General features: G+C 32.2%; 1 protein-coding gene across 1 annotated transcript; it reads left to right on the plus strand.

Annotated features, from left to right (window-relative positions):
* Positions 1–7984: 7984 nt before the first annotated feature.
* LOC110689971 (ABC transporter B family member 9-like) lies at positions 7985–18622 on the plus strand. The gene is made up of 11 exons (XM_021866788.1): positions 7985–8835; positions 13130–13184; positions 13482–13879; positions 13971–14209; positions 14407–14932; positions 15137–15410; positions 15591–16281; positions 16365–16593; positions 16715–16981; positions 17085–17348; positions 17812–18622. The coding sequence occupies exons 1-11, from the start codon at positions 8593–8595 to the stop codon at positions 18463–18465; spliced, it is 3840 nt and encodes a 1279-aa protein (XP_021722480.1). The 5' UTR covers positions 7985–8592; the 3' UTR covers positions 18466–18622.
* Positions 18623–19309: the final 687 nt, after the last annotated feature.

Consider the following 19309-nt stretch of genomic DNA (forward strand, 5'->3'; position numbering starts at 1 on the left):
TGGAAGGACATTAAGACTTGAATCTTTTGTTGTTGGGTGTGAATAAGTCAAAGGATAACCATCATCATCTAAAGCCTGCAATATAAAACACAAATATAGTTATGTTCATATCCCATACAAAAATATTCACTTAAATACACAAAAAGTTCATAAAAGTACCTGAAAAACCTTTTGAGCAGTACCTTTAACTTCATCGTTGTATTTATCTACTTTTTTCTTCCACCCCTTGGCCTTATTACAAGGTTTTTCAATAGTGCTCTTTGGCCTATCATTCCTTTCACCCTTTTTCCTCATTACTTTTGGATTTTGAATAGGTTGTGCATCCTTTTCAACCTCTTAAACCTCTTCTTCCTCATCAAAATCAATTGGCCCCCTAACACTCTCAACCTTATCCCTTAACATTTCAAATGTATATTCAATTTCAGCTCGTGCTTCAAGGTGATCTTGGCAAGATGTAACAAGTTGAACAAACTTTCTTAACATATGAGCTCTCCAAATAGAAGAAGAAATCACATTCTCTTGAACAACATCTTCATCAACCACATGACTACACATCGCGGTTTTGGTCCATCTCTTAACAATGTATACTTCGGGTATCTTTTGAACACAATGAATGTTGTAAATACGAAGGGAATGCGAACACAATAAACCCATTTCACTCCAATACTTACATGTACAATTGATTACCCTAGTGAATTTATTTAAAACAACCTCATGCCTAATAATATCAGGCCTCCATACCAAGTAACTAATTGTCTCATCATTTTCATACTTTCTCTCTTGAGAACAAGAAATAGCTTTTGCAAATTGATCTTCAAAGACAATATAAACCGAAATTGTATAAACCTCTCTAGCATGAATAAGAAGACTTAGGCCATGTTTGGTAATTGACTTTTTAATGGCTTTTTGGTTAGCTTTTGGCTTTTGGCTTTTTTAAGTGGTCAAACAACCAAAAAATGTGTTTGGTGATTGGCTTTTTAGTCAGCGAAAAAGCTGGCTTTTAAGTCAAAATGAAAAAAACTGCTTTAAGTGGCTTTTTTGTTGCCGTTTGGCTTGTTGGCCCAGAAATTATCTAATAAACAGCCAACAACCAACAATTAATTTACCAAACACTTTTATAAACAACCAGCTTAAACAGCCAATTTCAAAAGCCATTATAAACAGCCAAACATTCCAGCTGGTTAAACAAGCCAAGTGAACCAGCCAACAGCCAACCGCCAACAGCCAGTTGCCAAACAAGGCCTTACATTAGCAACCGCCAAATGACGATTACCTCTCAAAAACCGAAAGTCCTGCTTACTTTCCTTACTCCTCCACTCAGCCACAACATCAAGAAAAGTCTTGTAAAAATCACACAAACCATCCGTCTTCCTCAATCCATGAGAAACCGAACGGTTTGTGGTTTCACTCCTTTGGGAACTCAAAACTCCTCCGAAAAAATATTCTTTAGAATAGGCTGGACACCATCTTTCTTTGATCGAGTACAAATGATTTAACCAATCATTATCATTACAATTGTACTTGTTCATCATCCTAGCATAAGAAAGTTCACTTTAATAAACATTATATTCATATATTACATTATTATGCTCATAATATATTTATATATGTTCATAAACATGTTTATGACGTTCATAAGAATAACAACAAACAAAACAACCAGTATACAGGTTCATACTAAACCAACAAACTCATAAAAACATATATTCATAAAATAAAGGAATTTTTGACAATTACCACCTTCTGTTATGTCCATTTTAGCAATTACCACCTTCTATTTTTATTTTTTTTGAAAATTACCACCTTCTATTTTCATAAACATCAAAAGTTACCACCTTCTTGCTTCCCAACTACCACATGACGTCATTTTGGGCTCATTCTTTCCCTTTCCTCTCTATTTCCCTCACATTTCTCATTCCTAACTCGATTCTCATCCCCCCACCCTTTCACTTTTTTTCCCCCAAACAATCAAAAACACTACTTCAATTCACTCCTCCAAATCAAAATTGACGAACAATTACTGGTGGTTTGGGGGAAAAAAGTGAAAGGGGAGATGAGAATCCACATAGGAATGAGAAATGTAAGGGAAATAGGGAGGGAAGGGAAATAATGAGCCCAAAATGACGTCACGTGATAGTTGGAGGGCAAGAAGGTGGTAACTTTTGATGTTTTTGAAAATAGAAGGTGGTAATTTCCAAAAAAAAATAGAAGGTGGTAATTGCTAAAATGGACATAACAGAAGGTGGTAATTGTCAAAATTTCCTAAAATAAACCTATAAATTCATAAAATATCTAATTATGATCATAAACAATTATAAACATGTTCATATAAATAACAATGAGCAACAACAAAATTAAAGATAATTAAATTAAAACATATGTTCATGTTTTAATATAATAAATTCATTGTTTCATAAAGAAAGTTCATAATGATGTACCTTGGCCAATAATGTTCGAATTCAGCAGCAATTTCACAGTACTTGAGCAGATAATAAAAAAGATCAGTGAACCCCTTCAAAACTCTGAATTTACCGATATTTGTTTTTGAGTTCTCCATAAGATGCCATGTACACAAACAATGTCTAGAATTTGGGAAAACTTCTCTTATACCAGCTGCAATAGAAGTTGCTTGGTCTGTCATTATAGTAATCGGATGACGCCCACCACCCATTGATCTCATGAAAGACTCAAACAACCATATGAAACTGCTTGTTTTCTCATCTAGAACAAATTCCATCCCAAACATGACATTGTTACAATGGTGATTCATACCAACAAAAGGGGCACATATCATGCCATACTTGTTTGTTCTATAAGTAGTGTCAAAAACCATCAAATCACCAAAGTGTTCATAATCCCTTTTCATTCTTCCATCTCTCCAAAAAAACACAAGTAAGGGAATTTCCTTCATCTACCTCAAACTCATAATAGAAATCAACTTCTTTTGCTTGCCTTTGAGCAAAATACTTGATCAATTGATTACAATCAGAGCCATCAAGTCTATTGGCCTTTTCAGTATTCAAAGCATTGTATATATCCTTTCTAGTACACCCAAGATTCGGCGAACCACCAACTTCTTTGGACAAAAGACTTAGTGAATCAGTTACCCTAACACCACTTGCCTTCATTACACTTATGACCTTCAATTGCTCTTTATTCACATTTCTTTGAGACCTTAACAAATGTCTTTTGTCAATTGGTATAAAAGGATGATTATGATCCATCTAATGATCCACAACAGTCCATACACCTGGATCAATAATAAACTCCACAAAAGCGCCACAGTTTGTACGAAAATCTAACTTCTTAAACTTCCTCACATGCCTCTTAGAGTCATTCTTCAAACCAGCACATGAACACACATATCCCCTACTTCGCCAAACAGAAGTCTTACCAACTGTTCTTATATTTCCCTTCCTTATACTAAAACCAATATTAAAAGCATAATCATTGTACAAATTATATGCTTCATCATCACTAGTTACTGTTTTCCTCATTAATTCAAATTCTTTAGCTTTTGTGTATATAGTTTCAACTGGAGTATCTGAAATAAATAACACTGAATGTTCATAATGTATAATAAGTAAATTAATAAATATGTAAAGAATATTCATTAGACACCTAAATGAATACAAATAAAATATTCATTATCAAATGTAATGTTCATTATTTAAGACTCAATGATCATCATTTAATAGACAATGTTCATTATTTAATAAACAATGTTTATAAGTTCATAATTTTTAAATGTAATGTTCATCATTTAAGAATCAAAGTTAATGTGCAATAAACAATGTTCATAGCTTCATAATTATAGATGTGATGTTCATTTGTTAAGAGACAATGTTCATAAAAAATAAAAAATTACGAAAATCATAACAACAAACAATTGCAGCACGCAATAAGCAACAATTAATCACAGTAATCACACAAAAATCAAGATTAGCGCAAAATCAAGACGTAATTATACGAACAAAAATCAATTGATTTTATTATTGATTCATCAAAAATATCACATTCATCAAAATTATACGATCAATTTCAGTAAATCAAGACATAATCTATAAAATTAATATAAAGCATAAAATATATACATAAAATTGATTGAAAAAATGCAGAAAATCACATAAAATTCAATTCATAATAATAAAGAAAACCATATAAAACCTAATCAATCAAAATTAATCAGCTCATAAGAACTCGAAATTTATACATAATACATCAAATTGATCGAACATAACCAAAAATCAGATGAAATTGAATAACTGATCAATCAAAACTAATCGAAGCTAACCTAAAATCATACAAAAAACAATTACAATTGAAACTAACAAAAAAAAAATCTAATTACAAATCGCAAAATCAAGCAACTTACCTGCATTGACGATTTCTTCATTGAGAACAACCTATTCCATATTTATCCAATTGAAACAGATGCAATCGCAAAAACAGAGGATAATTTTTCCAGAAAAAACAGAGGAAAAAGAAATTAAAGAAGGAGAAAAAAGATAGAATAATTTTTCCAGAAAAAAACAGAGAACAAACTATAGTAATGAAAATTTTTATGGAAAACTTTGATGAGAATTAGGAAATATAGGAGAAGAGAGAGAATTGGAAAAGAAAAACCAAATTATTTTAAAAAGGAAACTAAGAAACTTGAGTGGGAAGAAACATTAGAGAACACTAAACAGGCGGGCTGCGTTTCACGTAGTTTCTCCTGCGTTTTGAGCAGTGACACCTAAGAATATGTGAGAGCACTACCCAGTAACATTTTCTATCCAATTAAAACGTTACCAGAGCCCATTTTTTTTTCACTGTAGCCATAATTAACTCTCCTAATTTGTTTAAAAGTTTTTATTTACCTTTAATTATAATTCACTTTAGGGGTCACGAGTTTAATATTATTTGGGGATTTTGATTTCTAAGGTTTTAGGGTTTAATTGAATTGGGGTTTTTGCTTGTTTTAGCATTAATTGACCATTGTAATTGAGGAAAGTGAAAAATTGGACCAAAATAACGTTTTAATTGGACGAAAAACGTTATTGGGTAGTGCTACTCAAATGTTTTCAAACTTTGCGGGTAAATTTAAACAAATTATAAAAAAAAAAATGGGTAGTTGTTCACAAATAACCCTATCTTTAGGGTAATTCTACACAAAATTTCCGTTAAATTATTTAATTAAAATTTTAATTCTTTCTTAGGTCCCAAAAGGTGAAAGAAAAAATTTAAGGTCCAGGTCCAAAAGATAAAAAAATAATAATAAAAAAAATTAATCCCTAATTGTTACCTTAACTCCTTTTAAAGCCCTATTCAACAAATTGGAAATAGAAGTAAGTTTTTTGAGGTTGAGGAGTAGGTAATTTAGGGCATGTTCTCATTGGCTAAACTCAGCTAAATTGAACTGAGCTGAACTGAACGTATTAGATCTGAAATGAACTGAACAGAAATGAATATTTTATACGAGAAGGAAATTAGGAGCTGAACTAAACTGAACTGAACTTATTAGAGCTTAACTGAACTGAACTAAAATGAAAATAATCATATGAGAACAGACCCTTAAAGTAGTAATAATTGACAATTATCAATTTATTAATAGATAGATGTTAAATGTCAAAATAAACAATTGGTAGTATGAATGTTTGGCAAAATTAGCAGCTGAAATCTATGAATGTTACTAAAGTTAAAACCGCTTACATCATCTTTGTACACATATAATTTTTTAATTAAAAATTTCCCTCCAAAATTGAGTATGACATCATCAGTTTTTTTCAATCATCTTTTTTTCCATTTTTTTTTATCTTTCCAACAAATAAATTCAAATATTAGAAAGATTATTTTAAAAAATAAAATAAAAATAAAAGTATCAAATACTAAATACGCATTAATGACCTTTTTCTTCCTAAAAGTACTCTTTTACTCCGTATATGATTTGTTGCAAAAGCAATCAATTAATTAATAATATAATGTTAATAAAAATTTCTTAAATCGTGCATCACAAGTATTAATCTAGTACTAGAATACATTAAAATCCATATGTATTGTTTTAAAAATAATATAAAAAAATAAATAATCAAAAACGCTACTTGCTACCTTTAGGATGCTAATATTTTGAAATTTTTTATTTATACTAGGGTGCAAAGCTCATCAAAGGGTACTTCCTACTCATTTAATATATTTATACTCATTTTAAAGTCTTAAGATAAGTAATAAATAAATAAATAATCAAACTAGGTTATCCCCGATTAAAAATAATCTTTTTTAAAAAAAAAAATTATGTTCAGTTGCATTACTAAACATTGTGTTTGAAGATTATAATTAGATATAAAAATAATTTACTTTGAAGGAAATAAAAATTGAAACCACGTTCAAATATCAAACAACTTAGGTATGTGCAATACGAGTATAATTTAGGAGAGAAACTTGATTTATTAAATTCTATATACACTTATAAGTGTAGATAAAAATTAAGTATGAATAATAAAAAAAATAAAATAAAAAATCATGAGTGATTGATGACATCACACATAGAATTGGAGGGAAAGTTTTTAATGCGTGGATGACACGAAGGATAGTTTAAAGGTTGATGATGTCAGCAATGTTTTGTTTTAGTAGTAGTTAATAGATGAGTACCCGGGTGTATATAAAAGGCCTACCTACTATTTTTAATGTTTAAGAAAAGTTAATCAAATGCTACCAATATATTGAGATGTTTCATTCTAACAATAACTAGGGGTGAAAGTTCGGTTTGTGGTTTGGATTATAACAAAAACCGAATCCAATCCGAATTAATTCGGTTTCGGAAATATCAATCCGAATCCAAACCGAATTAAGATTCAATCCAATCCAATCCAAACCGAATTAATTTAGTTTTTCAAATATCCAATCCAAACCGAAATTTGTTCCCTTCTATTGCAACATTCAAATCCGAAACTCGAACTTCACCCTGAAAATTCTTACAACCATTTCTTGATTGTTAACTACATCCTTTTGTGAGAGAGTAAAATATTGAGAAAGGAGAATTGAGAATTAGGTTCTTTTGTAAAGTTTATATATGAATCTGTCAAAAAAAAAAAGTTTATATATGAAAGGGGAAAGTGGTTGGATACTTTGAAAAAGAAAATAGGCTTAAAGTATTTGGTCAAAATTCGGTTTGTAATTCGGTTTTCGATTTTTTTAAACCCCAAACCGAATCCAATTCATAATCCATATTTTTTTAATTTTTCCAATCCGATCCAATTCGAATTCAAAAAAAATCAAACCGAATTACTAATTCGATTAGATTTTCGATTTGGTTCGGTTTTAACCCGAATTACTTTCACCCCTACAATAAACACAATTACACAACTATGTTACATGTTAGTAATGTTACCAAGCAAAAGTTAGTGTTGCGAGATGGTTTCGTGAATGAACTGTGACAAATTTGATGTGGGGATTTCTTTATTAACTTTCCCTCCTTGGCTCCTTAGACTAGATTGAACTGTGACCAATTTTGTTGTGGTCAAACCCTACTCCTTATGTAAACCATAACATTACACTTTTTATCAAATCGCAAACAGAAATAATAATCTAATATATATATATAAAGGGGAGTTTTTTCCCAAGTTTTTAGAGAGCCACGTAGGATTTAATTTTTTCAGCGCGCCACGTAGGATAATAAATTTTAGTGGTATCTAATTAAATACGAGATTATTAATTTCTTTTAGAATTAAATAATTTAACTGACACGTAAGCAAAATTTGCGAATGAGATTATCCGGTTTAAATTAATTAAATATAAAATATTATCTTTTAATATGAGGAATTTTATCTAAATATTTAACAATTTTTAGCACATAAATATATATGTAAAAATATTATTTTAAAAAATTCAACAAACCGTGCTTCGCACGGGCTTCATCTAGTATATTACTAAAATCCAACATTTTTTTTTTGAATAGACTAAAATCCAACATAAGAGTATCTTTTATACACCATAATACCAAATATACCTCTCCCCAAAATCCAAAATATATCCTATATGATTTACTTCTATCTATTTTTTTTTCTTTTATTTTTTTTGAGAAATCTTGTATCTAATTTAATACTCCCTATTATTTATAAAAAATCTTCTAGAAGGGCAAAATAATAATACAATTCTTTAACAATAAAAATGAGTTGGATAAAAAAGAAAGCCAGATATGCGTGATTTTCTTTATCTTTTGCCTTATTCTCTTTTAATTAATACCATACTTATAGGCAATTTCAGCTGATTTTTACACAGCACACATTCTGTTGCCTCTCTCTCCGATTACTTCTCACAGGTCGTTGTGTTGTATTCAACTCAAAGAAATTATATACCACATTCCCAACATATAAACGCTACTCCAACATCACAAAAACCCAAAACCCGAAATAAATTCTTGTATCAGACGGTCTCATTTTCCGATCCCAAAAATACACAGTTATCATAATATCATCCCCTTTAATCCTTCTCCATCACCTCAACCCTTTTTTTTCTATTATTAAAACCCTACTTCACTGATTTTGCATCATATTAATTCTCCCGCAAGAAAAATAAAATTAGAAATTTCAGAGAGAGAAAATACAGAGAAATATGGGAGATGAAGAACGAACTAGAAATAGTAGTAATGGTAATAACAGAGAAGTTGAGCAAAAAGTTGCATTCTATAAATTGTTTAGTTTTGCTGATAAATGGGATATAATATTGATGATTGTTGGAAGTATTTCTGCCATTGCTAATGGAATTGCGCAGCCATTGATGACTCTTATTTTGGGTCAGATTATAAATTCTTTTGGTAGCACCGATGCCGAACATGTTGTTCATGAAGTTTCTAAGGTAATTCTATTCCTCTTTTCTTTTGATTCTGTTTTTCACGAGTTGTCGAGTTCATATGGGTTATTATTATGATTTTTATTTTTGGATGACCGGATGAAAAATAAAGTGGGTTTTGGGCAAAATTTTATTTGAGTGATGAACAATATTTGTTCTTAATCCATGTTAACTTAGTATCACTAGTATTGTTAGTCCATCACGATTAGGATTGTCGCGTTCATAACGGTTGTGATTGTTTTTTCTTTCGTATGGGGTAATTTTGAGTAACTTTCCGGGGTACATGTTCATGGATATGATGACGTGAACAAATTTTGTTTATGATGAATATAATATAATTTATTTTGGTGCAATCACAAAATTAACAGAAAATCTAACCCTGATTAGATAGATTAATTAATTAAACATATTCATAATTTAAGGTCATTCATTCCTTGTTCTAATTCTTTAATTCATTTTTCCCGGCATAATTTCCCGGTATTATTCGAGTGGTTTATATGAGATTGGTTAATCATATGGACTTGGGAGATATACGAAGAATTTGTTAATATTGTTAGATATACGTACACAATGATCATACATATCACCTCAAAGTTGCGTAACTAACTATGAAAAAGTCTTATCAAAAGTTAGGAGGTTATTGAGTCAAAATTTTGAATTAGATTCCAAATCAAATCTATTAGGATATCAATTATGTGTATTTTTTAGAAAACAAACTTAAGGAAAACTTTAGGAATTGAATGGTTTAATTGTATTTTTTGAATATGAAATAAATGTTGGATTAATGGGAGGCTATATACACTCCGGGGTAATTTTTGCATTTGATGATTAAATAAGCAACAACCGGTACACCATGTACCCAAGTGTATATAACAATTTTTTCCGACCCCATCTTTCAACAAGTTTAAGAGATTATTAAACATAATTCATTCCTTATTTCAATACTTAAACTATATTTATGACATGATTTCCTTTTATATTTGTTCTACTTTTACTTAATTCTAATGTAGAACATTGGGTTTCGATTTGAGAATGTTTTTGGGTGTTTTGATTCAATTACGTATACGAAGTTGAATTAATCATATTACCATTAATCCATTATGGAGTTATATTTGTTGAATATGCACATGTTATTCACATCATGACTAGGTACGTCTTTATATGGGTTAGTAGCAAGCTTAGGACTCTTAGGAGGCTATTGGCTATTGAGTCACATTTTTTATTAAATTAAATTGATTACAATTAGGTTAATTAGGATTGGAACTTAAGGAGAATTTTCGAAATTCAACCGTATGAATTATCTATAAACGGGAGGCATTCAAAGCTTTAGGGTCTGTTTTCTTCAGATTATTTTCAGTTCACTTCAATTTTTAATTTCCTTCTATCATTAAATATTCAGTTCAGTTCAGCTTCAATAAGTTCAGTTTAATTCAGTCAATCATAACAGGCCCTTAATCTCTCAACATATAAAATTATTTGAATTATCAATATGACCTGTCAAGATAAAAATTGGAAAAGAATAACCAAAATGTATAGATTTAAAAAAAACAAAGTAATCGATGCACAGCATAGGTATAAACTAGTTTGATAATGAGGTTTGTATGTCAATGAGATGTTGATAACTATTTTAATTTAATTGCCAATAAAGACTTGCCAAGTATTAGAAATTTTGAGTATTTGTTTTGCCTATTCTATTAACTATATTAAAAGGACTTTAAATATTAAATTCCAAACTTAGCTTGGAAATGATGTCTTGTTTGGTGGCAACTTCATAACATGAAGTTGCATAGAAATTTTGCTCATAAAATGACAATTGGATTCAGCACATATACACGACTTTGCTTCCAAGGAAAGATTATGTTAATATAATCATCAATACTAGTACATTACTTTTATATAAAGAAAATAAGTTAAATCAAATGAGATAAATGTGTACATCAGATTTTACACGCGAGAACATGATGTCGACTTTATATGTGAGAGCATGAGGTCGAATTCGTGTGCATAGTCTATGCGTTGGGATAAAGGGAATGGATCTATTGTAAACTTGTAACGTCTATTAAGATCAACAACAGAAAAGCCACACGACCATTTGTTCCCCACCTTACCTTTTTTAGTATTTTTGACGAATAAAAATCCAAATCTGACTTGGGTTTGTATGTCATGTAGAGTCTGAACGTGGGGAATAATAGTCAATTGTAGGGTTAAACTTAGGGTCCAAGAAATACTTTCTTTTAAAAAAAGTTTTATATTATAAATATCCAAACAAAACATGTAACATGAATTTTTGAAACATTATTATTATTGTTGTTATTATTAGTTACGTGGATGATTTTTTTGCCCAAAAAGTCTTATATAAAAATATATAAATGTATATATATATATTTTTTTTACAACGTATAAATGTATTTTGGGTCAACAAAGGAGATCATATTCATTAATGAATTTTTTTAAAAAATTTAACGGTCAACTATTTATTTTTAAGATGATATAGTATATAGGGCATGAAACAAACAAAGAGAAGGCATGAAACAAACAAAGAGAAAGCCTAAACTAGCTCATTTAACATCATGTCTAATGACCAAAATTTTCTTTTTACTATATTTTTTTCCAATTCAAAAAGATAAATACAATATTAATAATCAATATGACTTACCCTGTATAATACATGGTGAAAGCAAATACTTGAAGAATCCTTCTAAGACAAACCACTCGATTTAGTTTTTGTAAAGGGGCCGAGGATATGTCTTTACATGATTCAATTCCGTTATTATAAACTAAACTTGATTTACTGATAATATTTTGTAGGTATTGTATTATATTTGATTTCTCTAACATTGCCCTTTGCAACACCTTATCCATATTTGTTATGTAAAAGGTCAATTAATTCTTGTGTGAATAAGGAGATGAAAAACCAATCATGAACAAAATTGAGCAAAAATATGAAAAAAGACAGTTCATTAACTAGCAAAAAACCACTTATATACTGAAAGTGACAAGATTCTTCCAGGGTGTAGCAAAATTAGTGACGAACTGATTGACAAGTTGAGATTTTTCCTTTTTACTTTGTTTTTTATATGTTTTTGGAATTTTCTTATCTTATCAACCAATCAGAAAGTTTATGTTGGTACTTTTAATTCTTGTTATATAAGAAACTAAGGTTTTCACATTGAGTGGCCGACATATGTTAAAGGGGCATATGTTGTTATAGTGTGGATCGTACAAGATGGATGGTGCGTTTGAATTACTACTATTTGCCGTGCTCTAGTTCATCATTATTAGGCTCACCTCTTTTGACCCTTTTTTTACTTTATTATTATTATTATTTGTATAATCATATGTACTACTTTTCTAATTGACAATTTAGTTTAGATAGTGTCTTTATATAACTTGAAAAAAATTGATTTATAGCTAGAGTCGAGAATTGATTAAGGGGTTAACAATAGAGTTCTCATATTTCGACAATAAGAGGTCAAGTTGAGGTTTGATTCTCTTCTTTCTCCAATCTTATGGGGGGTGTGGGTTTAATTATTTGGATTCCTTTTGGATAAAGTGTCCACTTATCAACGTTTGACGAGGTTTACTCATTGGTTGGAATCTTATGAGAGTTGTGCAATCCAAACAAATTCGCTCAATATAAATGAGATTACTATTTACAACTCGAGTGATCTTTATGTAAATACGTCTTGAAGTGATAAACTAATAATTGGGTGACTTGGTTTCATTTGTCAAATTCTATATGGTAGTGTGTAGTTCTCTTTATATTGTATTAATTTATTAGGGGACCCTATCTTGATAAGGAATGGCACACACAAATCATGCAATTTGAGGAGGTCTTGATCATAACCTTTTTATAGTGGATTTGAACCAAGAATGTATACTTTTCTAATTCTTATATAAACTATTATTCCATATGTTTGGTGAATATATATATTAAAAGGACAGAATAAAATTATAGCATAAAAGAAAAAAATTGTAATTTTGCTGCTTATTATTCTTATAATACAATAATATACTCCCCATCATTGGTCTATATAAAGAAAAGAATGAGTATGGTTAATCATTTTGAATGAGCCAAACAGAGCATATTTCATGGAATTAAGTGCATTAAAGAGATGGTTACAACTTAAAAGTAGTACTACAATTGTTCTTGTTCCCATTTTATTTTAAGTTGATGTACATTTAGACAGTGTCTCTAATCAGTGTGTTTTGTTTTGTTTTTTTAACAATCAACATAATGTGAATTAATTAATTATAATAATTGTCCTCTAATTACTAGCTTACTGATTTGTGATTGCAGGTATCCTTGAGGTTTTTATACCTGGCAATATATACTGGCATAGCTTGCTTCCTACGTAAGTATAATCGTACAAGTTCATCTTTGGAGTAACACTTAAACAAATGAAGCATCTGCACAAGATAACATGAACATGAACTATCTCTAAAAGATTTGAAACAAATTCAGAACAAAAGCAATTGAGAAATAAGTTTTCATTCAATAATACTACTTCAGGAACACAACAAAAAATTTGTGGAGGGATCAATTAATTATCATCCTTAAATTTTGCTCACTGGTATATTCTTAATAAAGTGTGCATGACTCTTTCGTTTCTATGATGCTGATGTAAATCTATGCGTTGCTTTGACAATAGAGGTAACATGCTGGATAGTAACTGGAGAAAGGCAAGCAGCAAAAATTCGAGGCCTGTACTTGAAGACGATTCTAAGGCAGGATATAGCCTTCTTTGATACTGAAACAACTACAGGAGAAGTCATCAGTAGGATGTCAGGGGATACTGTGCTCATTCAGGATGCCATGGGAGAGAAAGTTGGCAAGTTTATACAGTTAATGGCAACATTTGTTGGAGGGTTTGCCATTGCCTTTATAAAAGGTTGGCTTTTAGCCTTAGTTTTGCTAGCATGCATCCCGGCCCTGGTTATTTCTGGTGCTACCATGGCAATGTTGATGATGAAAATGTCAAGTCGAGCCCAAATGGCCTACGCTGAGGCTGGAAATGTTGTTGAGCAGACTGTTGGTGCTATCAGAACAGTAAGTTTCTTTGTTAAGATTAATGCAGTTGCTTCTTGTGTTTACTAATGATTTTATTTTCTGATATGCTGTCTTTGATGTATATGATTAGGTTGCATCGTTTACAGGAGAAAAAGATGCAATAAAAAAATATGATAACAAGCTTATAATTGCGTATAAAGCTGCTGTCAAACAAGGGTTAGCCTCAGGATTAGGGCTTGGTGCCTTAATTTTCATAATATTGTGTACATATGCTCTTGCTGTCTGGTATGGAGGGAAACTTATCATAGAAAAAAATTACAATGGTGGACAAGTCCTCAATGTAATTATGGCCATGATGACTGGTGGAATGTAAGTTTACCCTTTTCTCTTGAGTCTCTTCTTTCTCAAGGAAAATGATTATTAAAAAAAAAAATAGAAATGCAGTGAATTTTTAACATTCTTTTATTCCTTTAATTTTGCAATCAAACCAAATAATAGAATTGTTTGTCTTTTTTTTCTTTAAATTAATTTTTAAGTACTTAAAAGCATGTTTAAATCTTAAACAGGTCATTAGGACAGACATCTCCGTGTCTGAATGCATTTGCAGCTGGACAAGCAGCAGCATACAAGATGTTTGAGGCAATACATAGGTCACCAAAAATAGATGCCTCAAGCACTGAAGGCATTGTATTGGAAGATATCAGGGGTGATATTGAGCTAAAAAATGTTACTTTTCGGTACCCTGCAAGGCCTGATGTGTTGATTTTTTCCGGATTCAGCTTGCATATTTCCAGTGGAACAACTGTCGCTCTAGTAGGACAAAGTGGGAGTGGAAAATCTACAGTCGTTAGCCTCATCGAGAGATTCTATGATCCTGATTCGGGTGAGGTTCTCATTGATGGTGTTAATTTGAAGCAACTTCAGTTAGCTTGGATTAGACAGAAGATTGGATTAGTGAGTCAGGAGCCTGTTCTCTTTACTACTACTTTAAGAGAAAACATAGCATATGGGAAGGAAGGTGCCACTGATGCTGAAATTAGGACTGCTATTGAGCTTGCTAATGCTGCCAAATTTATTGATAAGCTTCCAAAGGTAACCCCTTTAAGAGAATGTTCACTGAATGGATATTTCATTTTCTAGAACATTTAAACAGAAGTATCTCCAAGTCTGAATTCGTAGATGAGCTAAAGAAACAATTAGGATTTTCACTTTATGCTGGCATGCATAGGTAAGAGAGAATGCTTTATAACAAGCCAAAGAAGGTACTTAAGTGGATATTTTATTCATTATTTGCAGGGTTTGGACACTATGGTTGGGGAGAGAGGAACCCAACTTTCTGGTGGTCAGAAGCAAAGAATAGCCATTGCACGAGCTATTCTGAAAAACCCGAGAATTCTCCTCCTAGATGAGGCTACTAGTGCCCTTGATGCTGAATCTGAACGCATTGTACAAGATGCACTTGACAGAATTATGTCAAATAGAACTACTGTCATTGTTGCACATCGATTGACTACCATCAAGAATGCTGACACGATAGCAGTCGTTCATCAAGGGAAAATCATTGAGAAAGGTAACACACCAAATGCCCTTGTTACTTGTGTATAGTTTCGTTAAGCTACTAATAAACAAATTTTGGATTCTGTTTTCCTAATTAAAGTTTTACCTCATGAAGGCTATGCATTTATTTAAAATCATCCTAAAATAGTTTAATTGAAAAGACACTGAATTTTCCAACTATATTTTAATTCAGGTTCCCATGAGGAGTTGATCAAAGACCCTGAAGGGGGGTACTCGCAACTCGTGAGACTTCAAGAAGGGGCCAGAGAACAAGAAGCTTCCCTTATGGATCCTAGTAGTCTAGATATGAATCAAAATCTTGAAAGGACAATGAGTAGATCAGCAAGTCAAAGATATTCTATAAGGAGATCAAGAAGTAGAGGTTCCTCCAGTGGAAGGCATTCCATTTCCATCAGCTTTAGTGTCCCTGGTCCTGTAAATATTCAAGAGACTAACGAAGGGGATCGTTACGGTGATGGTAATGACTACGAGAAAACAAAAAAACCTGATGAAGAAGCAAAAAGGGAGAAGAGTAGGAGTGTTTCTATGAGACGTTTGGCTTACTTAAATAAGCCAGAAATTCCAATTTTGCTTCTTGGAAGCCTTGCTGCTTCAGTGCATGGGATTATCTTTCCTATGTTTGGATACCTTATCTCCTCAGTCATCAAAATATTCTATGAATCAGCACATTTGCTTCGCAAGGATTCAAAAAAATGGGCACTTATTTACATGTCATTAGGTGTTGCTAGTTTTATAGCAATACCTTTTCAGAATTTATGTTTCGCGATTGCAGGAGGTAAATTGATTAGAAGGATCCGTTTCATGACCTTTGAAAAGGTTGTTCACCAAGAAATTAAATGGTTTGATGATCCTGCAAATTCGAGGTTTGTTTATTCTATCTCTACTAGTTTGATTACATTTGTTATATTGAAGTATCTCATTTCTGGACCTTTTTTTTTATGATTAGTGGAGCACTGGGCGCAAGGTTGGCAACAGATGCAGCGAATGTTAGGAGCCTTGTAGGGGATCAGTTGGCCTTAGTTATGCAGAACATAGCAACAGTGGTTGCTGGTCTAGTAATTGCTTTCACAGCTAATTGGATTCTAGCTCTCATTATTTTAGCTGTGGCACCCCTTATGTTTTTTCAGGGGTACCTTCAAGCAAAATTCATGAAAGGATTTAGTGCTGATGCTAAGGTTAGTTTCTTTGCAATTTAACACCCCCCCCCCCCCCCACAAAAAAAAAAACTTTTTTTTTTTTATCCTTTAAAATGTGAGTTTCAATCTAAGAAAGCTTAAATTTCATGTATTATTGTAGATAATGTATGAAGACGCAAGCCAGGTTGCAAATGATGCTGTTGGGAGCATCAGAACAGTTGCATCCTTCTGTGCAGAGAAAAAGGTGATGGATTTGTATGAGAAGAAATGTGAGGCTCCTGTAAAACATGGTGTTCGTCTAGGGCTCATTAGTGGTTTAGGATTTGGTTTCTCTTTCCTTGCCCTTTATTGCACAAATGCCTTCTGCTTTTACATCGGGGCAATCCTTATTCATCACGGTAAAGCTACATTTGCAGAAGTGTTCAAGGTAAAATAACAATAATAGTTTTCCTGTCATCACATCACCCTTGTTATCTGTTACTGTATTGCTTTGGTGAGCTTTGGGTCTGATAGGCAGTTTTTTGTTGCAGGTTTTCTTTGCATTAACAATCTCAGCGGTAGGTTTATCCCAAAGCAGCAGTATGGCTATGGACAGGAACAAAGCCAAGGACTCTGCTGTCTCGATCTTCAAGATTATTGATAGTAAGCCTAGCATCGACTCAAGCAGTGAAGCTGGGATAACACAAGAAACTGTCAAGGGTGATATCGAGTTCAGTCATGTTAGCTTCAGATATCCAACTCGGCCAGATATCCAAATATTCAGTGACTTGAGTTTGTTTATTCCATCTACAAAGGTATTATTTATTACACAAAGTCAAATTCTTAGTCTTTCCTAGTTCCTAACTGTAAAGGATGAATTTTCATTGATCATCACAACCTCAATAAACAAGCACCTCCATAATAATTTCCAATATCTCAAAGCAACCCAGTACCCAAGATACCAAAAACAGCCCTGTGATGAACTCAGAACAGTCATCACAGTCAGCAAGCATTGGAAAAAAAAAAACAGAACTTGTAAAATGCCCTATTTGTATAAAGTAACAGTCCACGAATCATGCATGCTTGAACTTTAGCTTTAAACATCTCCTGATAAGATATAAATGCCCTTATAGATGGCTGCTGAGTTTTTAGAAAGAAACAATGTTCTTTTGTTCATCTTCTAGGGAAAAATTAATAAAAAAAGTTAAGAAGTGGTAGTATAAATTAAGGGTGATTTAACATCATATTTACATCTTATTCATTGTTGACATCATGTAGACTGTTGCACTTGTGGGAGAAAGTGGAAGTGGGAAATCGACAGTGATCAGCATGATTGAGAGGTTCTATGAACCAGACAAAGGTCAAGTGTTCCTAGACGGGGTAGAGATTCAGAAGTTCAAATTAAGTTGGCTAAGACAACAGATGGGGTTAGTGAGCCAAGAGCCAATACTCTTCAATGAGAGCATCCGTGCCAACATAGCATACGGAAAGGAAGGAGGTGCCAACGAGAATGAGATCATCGAAGCTGCAAAAGCTGCCAATGCACACAACTTCATCTCAGGATTGCCACAAGGCTATGACACCTCAGTGGGAGAACGAGGGGTGCAGTTGTCAGGGGGCCAGAAACAAAGGATAGCCATTGCACGGGCGATTCTAAAGAATCCTAAGATTCTGTTGCTTGATGAAGCCACTAGTGCTCTGGACGCTGAGTCTGAACGCATCGTGCAAGATGCTTTAGATAGTGTGATGGTGCATCGGACAACTGTAGTTGTCGCTCATCGGTTAGTCACAGTCAAGAATGCTGATATAATAGCTGTAGTCAAGAATGGGGTGATTGCTGAAAAGGGTAAACATGATGAACTCATGAAAATACCTGAAGGTGCTTATGCTTCACTAGTTGCTCTTCATGCTAGTGCTGCTTCAACCTTATAGAGTTAGGATGCTAATCCTGCAAAGTTTTTGTAAACATTAGAAAATATAGAAAATGTTGTGGTGCTTAACCTTGATTCAAATTTTGTCTTTCCTGTAATATTTTTTTTTTCCCACTCTTTAATCCTAATTCCTGATACACATAGACAGAAATTTTCGATTCGGCTTCCATTGGCGTAAAGCTTGGAAATAACAACTTCCTATCCGAATTAGTAAAAGTGCAATCATGAAGCAACAAAAACAACCATCATAGTGGTTATTGTGATTATTTTTAAGAAAATCTTTATAATTGTTATAATTAGTATCATAATGTTTTAGTTAGGTATGGAGAGACCTACAAGAGTTTGTAATGTAGACCGGATTTAGTGTGAAATTTACCAGTTGACATCTACTATAAGTCTATAAGAAAGCTACAAAGTGAAGTACATCATGGCTTTCTATAATTCTATCGACTCTAGTGAGGCTATAAATGACAAATGCACTATTTGATTTTAGTCTCTTAAAATAACGTTTCTCCCCTGCTTGTTTACTGCATTCTGTTTCACGATTTTGTTTCAGTAATAATAAGATAATGAGAAAATAGATTTTCTAGATTTTTTTTTTTTTTTTAGAAGGGAAGATACTAAAGTTAGGTGATCGAATTTCTATATACTATCTCCATTTTCGTGAAAACCCATTTTTTGTGATCGTATTTCTTTATACAATCTCCGTTTTATATTATATTCAATGATTTAAAATAAAATGTGTGTAAAAAATACTTAATCGTTGCAAATAATCTAAATACAGGTAGTATTTAATTATTGACTTAACATATGTGGAGTAGGATAGATTGGGTGAAAAAGTTTAT

This window comes from Chenopodium quinoa, unplaced genomic scaffold, assembly GCF_001683475.1.
Source record: "Chenopodium quinoa cultivar QQ74 unplaced genomic scaffold, ASM168347v1, whole genome shotgun sequence".
In the NCBI taxonomy this organism is placed as follows: domain Eukaryota; kingdom Viridiplantae; phylum Streptophyta; class Magnoliopsida; order Caryophyllales; family Amaranthaceae; genus Chenopodium; species Chenopodium quinoa.